Source organism: Microcaecilia unicolor, chromosome 8 (assembly GCF_901765095.1).
Source record: "Microcaecilia unicolor chromosome 8, aMicUni1.1, whole genome shotgun sequence".
Classification (NCBI taxonomy): domain Eukaryota; kingdom Metazoa; phylum Chordata; class Amphibia; order Gymnophiona; family Siphonopidae; genus Microcaecilia; species Microcaecilia unicolor.
The window spans coordinates 50,974,845-50,989,792 of NC_044038.1; the positions used below are offsets into that span (position 1 = coordinate 50,974,845).

Consider the following 14,948-nt stretch of genomic DNA (forward strand, 5'->3'; position numbering starts at 1 on the left):
TCGCCGTCTATAGCACCAGCTCTGCCTACTCTTATGGGAAACCCCATGGAGGTGAAAAATGAATGTCTGATGCAGTACCCCTTCGTCTGACAACATTGCAGATGAGTACTAATTAATATATAGTAATCTTTGAATGTTATTTAAAATAGTATATATAAAACCATCAATCGGGTGTACTAATGAGCAGGGGCGTATCTGAAAGTCAGCGGGTAGCGGGGGCTGGAGCCAGAGTGAGGGGGCACATTATAGATGCCCCCCCCCCCGCCGCCGCCGCCATTTCCAACCCCCCCTGCCGCCGTCACCTACCTTTGCTGGCGGGGGACCCCAACCCCCGCCAGCCGAGGTCTGTTTCCTCCTGCCGCTTTTAAGTTCTTCTTCGCCCTAGGCTCCGTCACTCCGTGCTGTTCAAAGAAGTTGACGCTGCTACCTCAGTCCACTTTCTGTGAGTCTGACGTCCTGCATGTACAACATGCAGTGATGTCAGACTCCGAAAGTGGATTGAGGTAGCAGCGCCAGCTTCTTTGAACAGCACGGAGTGACGGAGCTTAGGACAAAGAAGAACTTAAAAGCGGCAGGAGGAAGCGGACCTCGGCTGGCAGGGTTGGGGTCCCCCGTCAGCAAAGGTACCCACGGCAATGGCGGGGGAGGGTTGGCTGCAATAGGGGGGTCCAGGGCGAAATCTGCGGGGGCCCAGGCCCCTGTGGCCCCACGCAGATACGCCCCTGCTGATGAGGAGGTGTGTGCCAAATATTGCTGTACTTGAATAGTACTAGTCGCTGGCACCACTGAGGTCACCAAAAATGATAAAGTTGAAGTGCATGAGTACCCTTTAATTTGCTGATGAGTAAGCTGTATTGAAGATCAATAACATAGGCTAATATAGTTTGAGTAGGAATTATCAGAATATAACAGTTGAAGGTTCCCACATTAAATATTTGGTGTCAATTACCAGATAAATAGAATTTGGCCCAAAGAGAATACACATGTATGGAAGAAATATCCATGTTGAGTTTTGCACCAGCTCAAAGGCACACATCAGTTATTAAACTTTGCTCATTTTGGTCAGGGCTTTATATAAGGGATTATGAGAGTCATTCTTAATCTCATGTAGTTTATTTCCTCCTCCAAAATAAAGCCACATAAAAATTGTGGCCTCACTACTTAATTGGTGGCTCTTACTTGAGTAGGTTTGGAAAATGGGACAACTACACATGGAAGTAGCACCACTTTCACATGGAAGTTTGAAATCACTACTTCCACATGTAAGTACTGATATGACCATTTAGAAGCTGCTGGGTCTGTGCTGCTCATTTTTAAAATGTGTATATTTGTAAAATGGCTGCTCTTACTACACATGTCATGTGCATTCCTGCAGGTATGTTAGAAAAGGCTCTGCATCAGCAAGCCCTTGTCTAAAATACCATCAGAACTGAACTTGCCCTGACCTGGATGTATCAGTTCTGATCTCTGTGTAAAAATGGGGCTTTAAACTATATTTATATCACCATACTACAGAGTACCAATGGCTATTTCAGCATCACAGTACCTGAGCTGAAGGAAGGACTTGAGGATTGAAGAACTAGGGGGAAGGGATGACTGCACAGTCTTTCTCCCTTCCTCCACCCTCCCCCATGAACAGGGGCTATTTTCTAATTAATAATCAGATAATAGTTTTCAACCTTTGGTGTCACTAGCTTGATTTTCTGGGTCAGCATTTCTCCTTTGTCACTGTCTGCCCCTGTTTCTGGTCCTTATTATTTATCTTCTGTCTCTCTGGTGTCCGCCTTCCTTTTCAACTTTCCTATTTCATTTCCTTTACTTGTTTTTCTCTTTTCTTCACAGCAGATACTTTAACATTTTTTCTCCATCCTTTTCTGTCTCCTTCTCCTGCTTTTTTCTTTCTTTCTTATCTCTTTCTCTAGTCTCCTTTAACAATTTCTTCCTCTTTCTCCTACTTTCCCACACTTCCTCCATTCCAGGGTCCTGTCATTCAATTCTTGCAATTCCTATGGCTCTTTCCTCTCCCCCTCCCATTTTGCTCTTTGCTTTCTCTTTCCACTCTTCTTCCCTTCTCTTGTTCATTTCTCTGTTCTCATTCTTACTTTTTCTCTTCCCTCCACTCTTGCTCTCCTCTTACTCTTAATTAAATTCCCTTTCCCACACGCTTGCTTCCTCTCTATGTTTGTCCTCTCTTCCCATCCTTATTCTCCCCTCTTTCGCATGCACACTCTCTTCCTCACCCCTCTCCCTGCCATCCCAACACACAATCTTGTTCTCTCCTCTCTCTTCCCCCAATATGCTCACACTCTTGTTCCCACCATGTTTTATCCCCGTCACATACATACAATTCTTGGTCTCTCTGTCCTTTTTGTTCCTCCTATTCTTCATCTTCCTCTCACTCTTACAGTGTCTTGCTCCCTCATTCACCTGTTCTCTTGCTCTCTCCTTTTTTTGTCTTCACACAATTCTCTCTTGCTCTCTCTACTATCCCACATAATTCTCTTGCTCTCTCCTCCTTTCTCTCCCCCCCCCCCCCCCACACTTGTTTTCTGCCTTCATGGTCTCTTCCTTAGTCCCATACGTGTTCTTGTATCTTTCTTACTGCTTCCCTCCTGCAGACAGACAGACATGCACACTTGCTTTCTGTGTCCCCCCCCCCTCCCTTCACCCAGTTAATGTCAGCAGACTGACCCCTTGCAGTACATCTCTGGTTGCACTGTATGGAGTCAGGTGCCACCATTTTGCAAGATGGCAGCAAGAAGGTAAAAGTGAATGGGTCTCACTCCTGCCTCTGGGTAAAGATACACGGGGGGGGGGGGGGGCTCAGTGTCCACTGCACTACCAGGGATATTGTTTTGGGAATGTCGGGTGAGGGTCCACTAGACTACCAGGGATTTTGTTTGAGTTGTGTTGAGGTGACGAGAAATGGGGGCAGGTCCCTTCTAGGGTTGGGAGGTGGAGGATAGAGAGATTTTTTGGAGGGGGGAGGTGATCTAAAGCAGTGACTATTGGGGTTGATAGCTGTTCCACCTTCATGAGAGTACTGCGGGAGTCAACCCTTCAATGCCTTCTCTGACTTGATGTTCTTGTTCCCATGTTGTACCTGCCTTAAAGTTTTCGGCAATTCTCTGCATCAGAGTGGAATAGCTAATAGCCCCATTGCCATCCACTTAAATAGGATGTGTGCTGTTGTGTAACTCAGGGGTTTGTGCAGTATTAGCTTCTTCACAAATCCCTTTTCTACATCACATACCCAGAAAACTGAGCACAGACATTGCACGAATTGAGCACCTCCATTTGTGCTAGCTTTCTGTTTTGGCCCCTCCTTGCCTGCATCCCTGTCCTGTGATCACTGTAGGAACCAGAGAAAATGTTCCCAGTTGCTCACTGATGATTGGTTCTGGCCAACAGGATGAGTAAATCAGAAGCAGGAGACTAATGGAAGTATGTAGTGTAAAGAACATGCTGGAATTTCATAATGAAGTCTCGATGTGTACTTCTGCCAGCCCACTACAACTCCAACCCTTTTTTCTGCATTCTGGCAGAAAGGCAGTTAGATGCTTGTGAATGGTTTTTGAACAGACATAGCAAACATTATCATCTCTCTTAGGGAATAACTCTAGGAGGACAGAAAAGAGACAAATGTTGGATATCTTCCCACTACATCAAGAAAAACACTTCTTTTCATGTGACTCTCATATCTGGCTAAAATTCTGATGAGAACCTAGAGTGTTTCTCATAGCTCCTTTTTGGCCATGTCAGATTTAATTTCCAGTCTTTTGGGTTTTATCCATCAAAAACCCAATCAAGGCTGAACAGTTTTTACAACATTGATATTGCAGTCTTGAATTTTGCAGTCTTGAACTGCATAGCTGGTGTTAAACCAGCTGTTCCTGAAGCAGGAAGCAAGGAGACTAATAGTTAAACTACAGGGCCAAGTACAGGCAGTAATGCTTCCTGATAAATGTGTTATACTACCTGCCTGCCTGAACCTTACCTTGTTCCCATGTTTGTTCCTTCTTTCATCTAACCTATAGAAGTCTGTATCAGAATCTGTGTCTAATTCTCTCTGGGGGAATTCTGTTTTTGAAAGGTGCACATGAATTTTCTGATGGGGTTCTGGATACATTTTCCAAAACGCAGCTTGATTCCACGGACCCATCTGTGAATAGTCAACAGATGGAAGAGGGAGCCGCTCTAACAGTGACAAAATCCCTCTCCCACACTAGCAAGAGCACAGCAAAACGCCATAAAGGTGAGATATTTACCTCAGAGATGTGATCAGTGGGTGGAAAGCATTGTTCTTTGTGTTTATAATTCTATTTTATTTAGTACCTTTCAGGATTCTGGTCCACTTTTCAATTATAGCATTTTAAAAAGCAGGTCTACACCTATGTCCGGGATTGAAGGCCTGGTAGGCACTTACAATCATGCACATCAAACATCCTGCAGGAGGGACAGAAATGACCAAAAAGAGGGAGGAGTAGCTCTTCATGTCAAAAACAATATTTTAAAAAGATTGAAATGCAGGGGAAAAGAGGAAGCACAGTGCACTGTCTTATAAAAAGAAGATGGCGCTTTCATCTATACCTGTAAGGTCTACAGTCCTCTGGCTCAGATGGAGGAAATGGGCAAAGATCTGGCCATAGATATACAAATAAAGTATCATATACCATGTAAATGAGTTTATCTTGTTGGGCAGAATGGATGGACCATACAGGTCTTTATCTGCTGTCATTTACTATGTTACTATCAGGATCATTTTCGAAAGAGATGGACGTCCATCTTTCGACATAAATCAGAACATGGATGTCCATCTCCCAGGGACATCGAAATTGGTATAATCGAAACTCGATTTTGGACGTCTCCAACTGCAGTCCGTCGCAAGGATGTCCAAATTTCAAGGGGGCATGTTGGAGGCGTTGTGAAGGCGGGACTTGGGCGTGCCTAAGACTTGGACGTCTTTGAGCCATAACCGAAAAAAGCAAGGACGTCCTAAAGTAAAACTTGGACGTTTTCACCCGGACGTGATTTTTTTATGAATAAGGCACAAAAAGGTGCCCGAAATGACCAGATGACCACCGGAGGGAATCGGGGATGACCTCCCATTACTCCTCCAGTGGTCACTAGCCCCCTCCCACCCTCAAAAAACATCTTTAAAAATATTTCGTGCCAGCCTCAGATGTCATACCCAGGTCCATGACAGTGCATGCAGGTCCCTGGAGCAGTTTTAGTGGGTACTGCAGTGCACTTCAGACAGGCAGACCCAGGCTCATACCCCCCCTACCTGCTTCATTTGTGGAGGAAACAGTGAGCCCTCCAAAACCCACCAGAATCCCACTGTACCCAATATAGGTGCCCCCTTTCACCCATAATGGCTATGGTAGTGGTGTACAGTTGTGGGTAGTGGGTTTTGGTGGGGGGGGGGGGGGGTTGGGGGGCTCAGCACACAAGGTAAGGGAGCTATGTACTTGGGAGCATTTTATGAAATCCACTGCAGTGCCCCCTAAGGTGCCTGATTGGTATCCTGGCATGTCAGGGGGACCAGTGCACTAGAAATGCTGGCTCCTCCCATGTCTAAATGGCTTGCATTTGGACGTTTTTGACATGGACGTCTTTGGTTTCGAAAATCGCCAAAAGTCAAAGACGTCCATGTCTAGGAACATCCATGTCTAAGGACATCCAAATTCAAGGACGTCCTTGGTATTTTCGAAATGAAAGATGGACGTCCATCTTTTTTCAAAAATACGTTTTACCCCCGCCCCTGGATTTGGACGTTTTACAAAGACGTCCAAAGCCAAACATAGACGAAACGAAAATGCCCCTCCACGTTACTATGTTAGATATCCAAAAGTTAGGAATGAAGGAAGAGGTGGTGCTGCTGGAAGATTTTAACCTGCCGGATGTGGATCAGAATATCTATAAGAAGTAGAGAGAGAGTGAATGGCTTTTAATGAGCTCTGCTCGGACACTACTTGCCTTTTGAACCCTATCTCTTCCCGTTGGTTTAAGATTTCGTCATGTACTGCTTTCGATGGTTCTTCTCATGGTTCAAAATAGCCTTCAGACAGGTCTCTTCCTATTCATTTGGAAACTGGTCTTTGTGCTTCTGATTCTCAAAGGCTCCAGTTTTGACCCTTCCATACCTTCAAATTATCGATCACTGTCCAACCTCTGCTATGTCTCTAAGATCATTGAGAAAGTGGTCTTTAAGCAATTATCACAACACAACATGTTGATCAGTCTAATTATTTACACCCTTATCAATCAGGCTTTCGCCCAGCTTACAGCACAGAAACAGTTCTCACAGCATTGGTCAGTGATCTACCCTGTGCATTTGACCATGGTAAGATAGCCCTTCTTATGTCCCTTGACTTGTCTATAGCCTTTGACTTGGTAAAGCACACTATACTGCTTTCCCATCAGATATCAGGACCATTCGTCAATTGTTTTCATCTTTTTTAGCCAACAGGCGCTTTAAAGTTTCATTTGCAAATACACTTTCAACCCCACATTCTCTACATTGTGACGTCCCCCAGGGCTCCATACTATTCCCATTACTTTTTAAACTTTACTTGAGTCCTCTTGCATCATCGATTCAAGAATTGGGAATTAAGGCATGTTATTATGCAGATGATATTTTGCTTGTTCATTACATTGACGCTTTGCGTTCTGACATAACTCATCTTCAGTCAGCCCTTAATAGAATATCTACTTGGTTAAATGACAATAGGCTAGTACTGAACTCGTCCAAGACCACTGCCTGTTGGATTACAGGTAATGAACTTTCCCCATCACTTGCATCATCATTATAAGGCTCTGTCCTTCAGTTGGTTATGCAATTTAAATACTTAGGGATCCCTATAGATCGTAAACTATCCTTTGCTCCACAAGTATCTACTGTAACTCGTTCTTGTTTCTTCGCCCTTGGACAGTTTCATGATCTTCGTTCATATTTAGGGAGAAATTAGGTCTTACCTGATAAATTTCAGTCCATTAGGCCTTCCTACTATTCCAGAACCTGTGGGATAGTTGTATCCATCAACCAGCAGGTGGAGACACCTTGGGGTGGATTTCTCCATTACTGTTTCTACAAGAAATTGGGAGAGAGAGAAGGTGTGGAGTTCCAGTTCCCACACCATTGTTTGTTCAACCCTGTGAAGCATGCTGAAAGTTTCACTACCTCAAACTGTTTGCCTGAAGTTTGAGTCAACAGATGATATGAACTGATGGAACCTTTTATTTTGTTTGAATTAACATTCTGAGAAAAGTTATAATTGTTAGTTGCAGAGCTGTGCTGAACTTATTTTCTTTCATTTATTTTAAAAGCTCTGCCTACTCCATTTTGGGAGCTTTGGCTGAAGAAATTCGTCAGAATGGCCAAAGTAGGCAGAGTATTTCCTGGACTGGAACCCCTGGAAGTATTTTAGGGAAAAGACTGTTTCTCATTTGGCTACACCTGGTTAATTTGATATGCCTGCTTATATCTTGTGTTGGCTCTGAGAGCCTGAACAAATAAAGTGTGCACTACAAAAAACGGCACTGTTAAACATTCTGCTGACTCCTAGTCTGTGTCTTTTGGAGTTTTGCCCTACTATCTAGTCCATTCCTCTTCTGTTTTCGACCTGCACAATGCCCGTGGGGTTACAATATATTATATGCACGTACAAACAAAAAAATATTAAAATCAATATCATCAAAAAAATAATCCTGACATTCTACTAACCCAAATCATAACAGCTCCAATCCCTGATCCAAATAGGGCCTCATTTAGTTACATGCCTGTGTAAAGAAAAAGATCTTTCCATATCATCAAGCTGATCAATCCATAGACTGGTGGGTTGTGTCCATCTACCAGCAGGTGGAGATAGAGAGCAAACTTTTGCCTCCCTATATGTGGTCATGTGCTGCCGGAAACTCCTCAGTATGTTCTCTATCTCAGCAGGTGGTGGTCACACACAGCAGCAGCAGCTCTGGCTAGGCCTCCAAGCCTAATTTTTAGGTTTTGTTGAGTGCCTGGGGTTGAGGGCTCTTTTGAGCAAGTGCAAACCTGGTGGTGCCAGGTCCCTCCTTTTCTCCCCCCTCCCGCTGGCTCCGTTAAAAAAAAAAAAAAAAAAATTTTGAACGGCCTTAAAGGCGTTTATTTCGACGTTATTTAAGCGTCTATTGCAGCTACTCACTGAGACACCAGGTCGTTACAACTCGGAGCGGACAGCAGGTAATTTTACCTTTTTTTAGCGGGCGGGGGTTCCCCGATTCTTCTCCTCGTGGCACATGGCGGCGGAGGGCGAGGGCGCAAAGGGTCGCTCCCCGGGTCGCTTGAGTACTTCTAGAGGGGATGCGGGGGTCTTAAAGCCTGATTCGCCCTTCTTGGGTGACAGTTTCGTGACCGATGAATGTTCCGGTCCTTCCTCCGGCGTGGCGGTTTTTCCCGCCATAAACGCCCATCCCCCGCTCCTCGCCTCCGCCATCTTGGCCGGCCACGCGGCTCGGCCGGCTTCTTCTTGGGCCGCCCTTGAGGTTGGAGACATTAATGCCATGAACGCCCTTAATTTGGGCGACGGCACAGAAGCGGCTAAAAATAAGAGCCGTTCTTCCCGCGCGGCTCCTTCGCGGAGTTTCGCGCCGGACGCCATTTTGGATGCGCAGCATGTCTCTCCCCCGCTGTTGCGAGCGCCGGTTGAGAGCGCGCCTAGGGCTGTTGCCCAGGCTGCGGAAGTGCACGGTCTGGGGGGTTTCTCCCCCGAGTTTGTTTTGCTGTTGCATCAGGCCTTCCTCATGCACAACGCTGCCCCCGCTCCCTCGTCTGGTAAAGAGGTTGAGGTTCCCAGAGGTAAACGCCCTCGGGTTGATTCTCAGGCCTTGGAGGAATTTGTCTCCTCCGATGTAGATGAGGGCAGCGTGTCTGAGGTCTCCCAACGGTCCTTTGCGGATTCCTTGGAGGAGACGGATCCCCGCTCGGATGGAGCGGATGACCCCTCTGCAGCGCGGCTTTTTCGCCCAGAGGATTTGCCCAACCTGTTGTTACAGGCCATGGACACTTTGAAGATATCCTCTCCGGAGGACGTCTCTCCCTCAGCCCCTGTTGGCTCTGCCATTATGCTGGGGACTAAGCGCCCGCCTAGAACCTTCCACGTGCATGATGCCATGCACACCTTAATTTCGGCTCAATGGGATGTCCCAGAAGCGAGCCTTAAAGTGGCTAGGGCTATGTCCCGCCTCTATCCTTTGGCTGTGAGTGAACGTGAGGCCTATCTGTGGCCTACCGTGGATTCTTTAATCACTGCGGTGACTAAGAAAACGGCTTTGCCGGTGGAAGGTGGCACGGCCTTGAAGGACGCCCAAGACAGGAGATTGGAGGCGGCCTTAAGGTCGTCCTTTGAGGCGGCTGCTTTAAGTTTGCAGGCCTCAGTTTCCGGCTCCTACGTGGCCAGGGCGTGCCTGACTATGGTGCAGCGGGCTTCCCCCTCGGACCATTCCTTGAGGGCTGATTGGCCAGCCCTGGAATCGGGCTTAGCCTATTTGGCAGACTTGCTGTATGATGTCTTGAGAGCCTCAGCTAAAGGCATGGCTCAGACAGTCTCTGCGCGGCGGTGGCTTTGGCTGAAACATTGGTCTGCTGACCATGCCTCTAAATCCCGCCTGGCTAAATTGCCTTTTAAAGGCAAGCTGCTCTTTGGGGTCGAGCTGGACAAAATCGTGACCGATCTCGGCACGTCTAAGGGCAAGAAGTTACCGGAGGTCAGGGCTCGGGCTAGTGCTCGTCCCGGTACCTCCAGAGGACGGTTTCAGGAAGCCCGTCGGTACCGCCCGGGCAGGTCGGGTGTTTCTGCCCCCTCTTCCTTTAAGAGGAATTTCTCCCCCAAGCAGCATTCCTTTCGCAGAGACCGCCGTCCCGGAGGTGCTCCCTCCGGTCCTCCCCCAGGGTCTCGTACCCAATGACGGGGTCTTGGTCCACGCCCCAGTACAGATTGGAGGACGGCTGTCCTCGTTTCTGGGAGAGTGGACCACAATCACTTCAGACGCTTGGGTGCTGGAAGTCATCAGAGACGGCTACAAGCTAGAGTTCTGCCGACCCTTAAGAGACGGGTTTGTACTCTCTCCCTGCAAGTCTCCGGTCAAAGTTGTGGCAGTGCAACAGACTTTGGACAATCTGATCCGCCTGGGTGCGGTCGTTCCGGTGCCAGAAAGTCAGCTTGGCAAGGGGCGTTACTCCATTTACTTTGTGGTACCAAAGAAAGGAGGTTCTGTCCGGCCTATCCTCGACCTCAAAGGGGTCAATCGGGCCTTGAAAGTGCGGCACTTTCGCATGGAGACTCTCCGCTCTGTTATAGCGGCAGTGAAGGCAGGGGAGTACCTGGCATCCTTGGACATCAAGGAAGCGTACCTGCATATTCCCATCTGGCCTCCTCATCAACGCTTTCTGCGTTTTGCAGTCCTGGGACGACACTTCCAGTTCAGAGCCCTCCCGTTCGGGTTGGCTACTGCTCCGCGGACCTTTTCCAAAGTAATGGTGGTCATAGCGGCCTTCCTGCGAAAGGAAGGAGTACAAGTCCATCCTTATCTGGACGACTGGTTGATCCGAGCCCCCTCTTATGCAGAGTGCGGCAAAGCTGTGGACCGGGTAGTTGCTCTTTTGAGCTCCCTGGGATGGATCATCAACTGGGAGAAGAGCCAGCTGCGCCCGACTCAGTCCCTGGAGTATCTGGGAGTTCGATTCGACACCCAAGTGGGCAGAGTGTTCCTGCCAGACAATCGGATTGTCAAGCTTCAGGCTCAGGTGGACCAGTTCCTGGTAGCCTCTCCTCTTCGGGCTTGGGACTATGTGCAGCTGTTGGGCTCTATGACGGCCACGATGGAAGTAGTGCCCTGGGCCAGGGCTCATATGAGACCACTACAACACTCTCTGCTGCAGCGCTGGACTCCGATGTCGGAGGATTATGCGGTGCGTCTTCCCTTGGATCCAGCAGTGCGCAAGGCGCTGAGCTGGTGGATGCAGACAGACAAGTTGTCTGCGGGAATGCCTCTGGTGGCCCCAGAGTGGATTGTCGTCACGACGGACGCCTCATTGTCGGGCTGGGGAGCCCACTGCTTGGGAAGGACAGCGCAGGGGCTCTGGTCTCCTGCAGAGGCGAAGTGGTCTATCAACCTCCTGGAACTCAGAGCCATTCGGTTGGCGCTTTTGGAGTTCATCCCGGTACTGGTGCTGAAGCCTGTACGGGTACTGTCGGACAATGCCACGGCTGTGGCCTATGTCAACCGCCAGGGAGGTACCAAGAGCGCCCCTCTAGCCAAGGAGGCTATGAGTCTATGCCAGTGGGCGGAAGCGAACCTGGAACAGCTGTCAGCGGCCCACATTGCCGGAGTCATGAATGTCAAGGCGGACTTTCTCAGTCGCCATACCTTGGAGCCCGGAGAGTGGCAGCTATCTGCTTAGGCGTTCTTGGACATCACGAAGCGCTGGGGCCAGCCGAGCCTGGATTTGATGGCGTCATCGGCCAATTGCCAAGTGCCGCGCTTCTTCAGCAGAGGACGGGACCCTCGATCCCTGGGAGTAGATGCTCTTCTCCAACAATGGCCGACACAAGAGCTTCTCTATGTGTTCCCACCCTGGCCCATGTTGGGCAGGGTCCTAGACCGGGTGGCAAAGCATCCCGGCAGGATAATCCTGGTGGGTCCGGATTGGCCCAGACGTCCCTGGTATGCGGACTTGATCAGGCTCTCAGTCGACGATCCTCTGCGGCTGCCAGTGGAGCAGGGCCTGTTACATCAGGGTCCCGTGGTGATGGAGGATCCCTCCCCCTTTGGTCTTACGGCCTGGCTATTGAGCGGCAGCGTCTGAGGAAGAAGGGCTTCTCAGACAAGGTCATCGCCACTATGCTGAGAGCGAGGAAACGCTCTACTTCTACTGCTTACGCCAGGGTTTGGCGTATCTTTGCAGCGTGGTGTGAAGCAGGCTCACTTTCTCCCTTCACTGCTCCAATTTCTTCAGTGTTGGTGTTCCTGCAAGAAGGTCTGGACAAAGGCCTGTCGCTCAGTTCCCTTAAGGTCCAGGTAGCGGCTCTGGCTTGCTTCAGGGGCCGCCTGAAGGGTGCTTCCCTGGCTTCCCAGCCAGATGTGGTGCGCTTTCTCAAGGGAGTTAATCACCTGCGCCCTCCTCTGCACTCAGTGGTGCCTGCGTGGAATCTCAACCTGGTGCTAAGAGCATTGCAGAAGCCGCCGTTTGAACCCTTGTCGAGGGCATCTCTGAAAGACCTGACGTTGAAAGCAGTCTTTTTGGTGGCTATCACTTCAGCCAGAAGAGTTTCCGAGCTCCAGGCGCTCTCATGTCGAGAGCCTTTTCTGCAGTTCACTGAGGCAGGAGTGACTATTCGCACAGTGCCTTCCTTTCTGCCCAAGATTGTTTCTCGCTTCCATGTGAATCAGCAGCTCTGTCTCCCTTCCTTTCGTAGGGAGGACTACCCAGAGGAGTACTCGGCTCTTAAATATCTGGATGTGAGACGAGTCATCATCAGATACTTGGAAGTGACCAATGATTTCCGGAAATCGGATCATCTGTTTGTCCTGTTTGCAGGTCCTCGTAGGGGTCTGCAGGCTGCTAAGCCTACAGTGGCAAGATGGGTCAAGGAAGCCATTGCAGCGGCTTATGTGGCCGCGGGGAAGGTGCCGCCTATCCAGCTGAAGGCTCACTCCACAAGAGCTCAGGCGGCCTCGATGGCAGAGGCCGGTTCCGTCTCCTTGGAAGAGATATGCAAGGCGGCAACTTGGGCTTCGGCCCATACATTCTCCAAGCATTACCGCTTGACTGTGGCTGCTCGGGCGGAGGCCCGGTTTGGAGCTTCAGTGTTGCGGTCAGGGATTTCTATGTCCCGCCCTGGGTGAGTACTGCTTCGGTACATCCCACCAGTCTATGGATTGATCAGCTTGATGATATGGAAGGTAAAATTATGTATAATCATACCTGATAATTTTCTTTCCATTAATCATAGCTGATCAATCCATAGCCCCTCCCAGATATCTGTATTGTTTTACTCTGGTTGCATTTCAGGTTCAAGTTTAGTCTTCAGTTACTTCAGAAAGACTTCGTGTTCAAGTTTTTTCACTTGGATTCTTCAAGAGTTAAGACGAGTTTGTGTTACAGTGAGCTGCTGCATTCCTCTCCCCTCCGTTTTACGGGGCTGGATTGAGACTTATAATTCTGCCGGCACTCCCTCCCGCTTCGTGCGGCTGTAGGGCAGTTTTGTACCCCTCCCGCTTCGGCGGTGTTCGGGTCAGTCAGCTCCTCCCGCGGTTGCGGTTGCAGGATAAGCCAGATCCCCCCGCATCGGCGGGTGTGGTGTCCCTCCCCCGCTCCGCGGGGATGAGCTGGACGGATTCCCCTCCCCCACTTGTGTGGGGATGAGCTGGGTTAATTCCCCTCCCCCGTTTCGGCGGTGGTGAGCTGGGCAGAGTGTCCCTTCGTGGGTGTAATTCTCTAAGTGCTGAGTCCTGCGGATGGAGCTTTGATATCGACATACTGAGGAGTTTCCGGCAGCACATGACCACATATAGGGAGGCAAAAGTTTGCTCTCTATCTCCACCTGCTGGTAGATGGACACAACCCACCAGTCTATGGATTGATCAGCTATGATTAATGGAAAGAAAATTATCAGGTATGATTATACATAATTTTACCTTTTAATTTCTTACAAGTGAGATAGTGCCTCTCTTGTTATGGTGCTTAATAAAACTATTTAAAATCAGTTATATCTAATAAACAAACATCTTTTCTTAAGACCTCAGGGTATGTGATGGCATGTTCATCAACACTAATGAAAAGTATTTTGTGGCTACACCCAAATGGGCCCTAGTATTTTAAACTTAAGCCTCCACTATACAGGAAGCCAATGGAGAGCAAACCAAACTGTGGCGATGTGACCCTTCCCTACTTTAGCTACAGCATTTTTAATAAGTTGAAACACCTTAATAAGTGATTTCAAAAGACCAACAAAAATTGAGTTGCAACAGTCTACAGTGGTTGAGATCAGTACCTGAACCGTTATGCAAAAATCATCCCTAGACAAATAGGATCTTAAATGCCTAACCACCATTGATTTAAAAAGTGCTCATCAAGCTACCTTCTTAATATGTAGTTTCATAATTAATCTTGCCTTATACAAACATGGAAACCAACTGGTTTCTTAGCACCACCGGCCTGAAGTACCAAAAACAACTATAAACAAGAGAAGCTTCTCACATTACCAAAGTTTATTCTTACCCACGAACATGAAAAATAAGAAATAATAGAAAATTAGGAGCAGCACATAAGAAACAGGGTAGTTGTCCTGTTTTTGCTATAGGTGAGCCCTTAGGTTCCCTGAGGCCCCGCAAGACCTCAGAGGACAGCCGCGCACCCCGAATCTTCAGCCTCGGCGACCGCCGTTCACCAAGGGTTGAGCCCCCAGCTGCAGGCGGCTAGCAGGACTGCTGGAACCGCGGGGTGATGGCCGGCCTGGCTGGTAGTCAGCAACTCAGTCTCTGAAGGGCAGCTAGCAAGGACGGCTAGCACTGAAGAGGAACACTGTCTCTGAAGACAGCTAGCAAGGACGGCTAGCACTGAAGGGGAGCACAGTCTCTGAAGACAGCTAGCAAAGACGGCTAGCACTGAAGATGAACACAGTCTCTGAAGGTGGCTAGCAAGGACGGCTAGCACTGAAGATGAACACAGTCTCTGAAGGTGGCTAGCAAAGACGGCTAGCACTGAAGATGAACACAGTCTCTGAAGGTGGCTAGCAAGGACGGCTAGCACTGAAGATGGACCCAGTCTCTGAAGGTGGCTAGCACTCCGAGATCCACTGTCGGCTTCTGACATTTGAAATGGAAGCACTGGACCCTTCCAGTTCCGTTGTTTAAATCTCCCGCCAGTCCATCCCTTCCCCGGAAGAGGAGCCAATCCCCCTGGCCCTGGC

The 14,948-nt window shown here is 48.7% G+C and overlaps 1 protein-coding gene across 1 annotated transcript in view; it reads left to right on the forward strand.

Annotated features, from left to right (window-relative positions):
• The window catches only part of CFAP70 (cilia and flagella associated protein 70), a 178,555-nt gene that overhangs the window by 119,256 nt on the left and 44,351 nt on the right, over positions 1-14,948 (forward strand). The window contains 1 exon segment of the mRNA XM_030213232.1: positions 4,094-4,255. Coding sequence (XP_030069092.1) covers positions 4,094-4,255 — 162 coding nt within the window.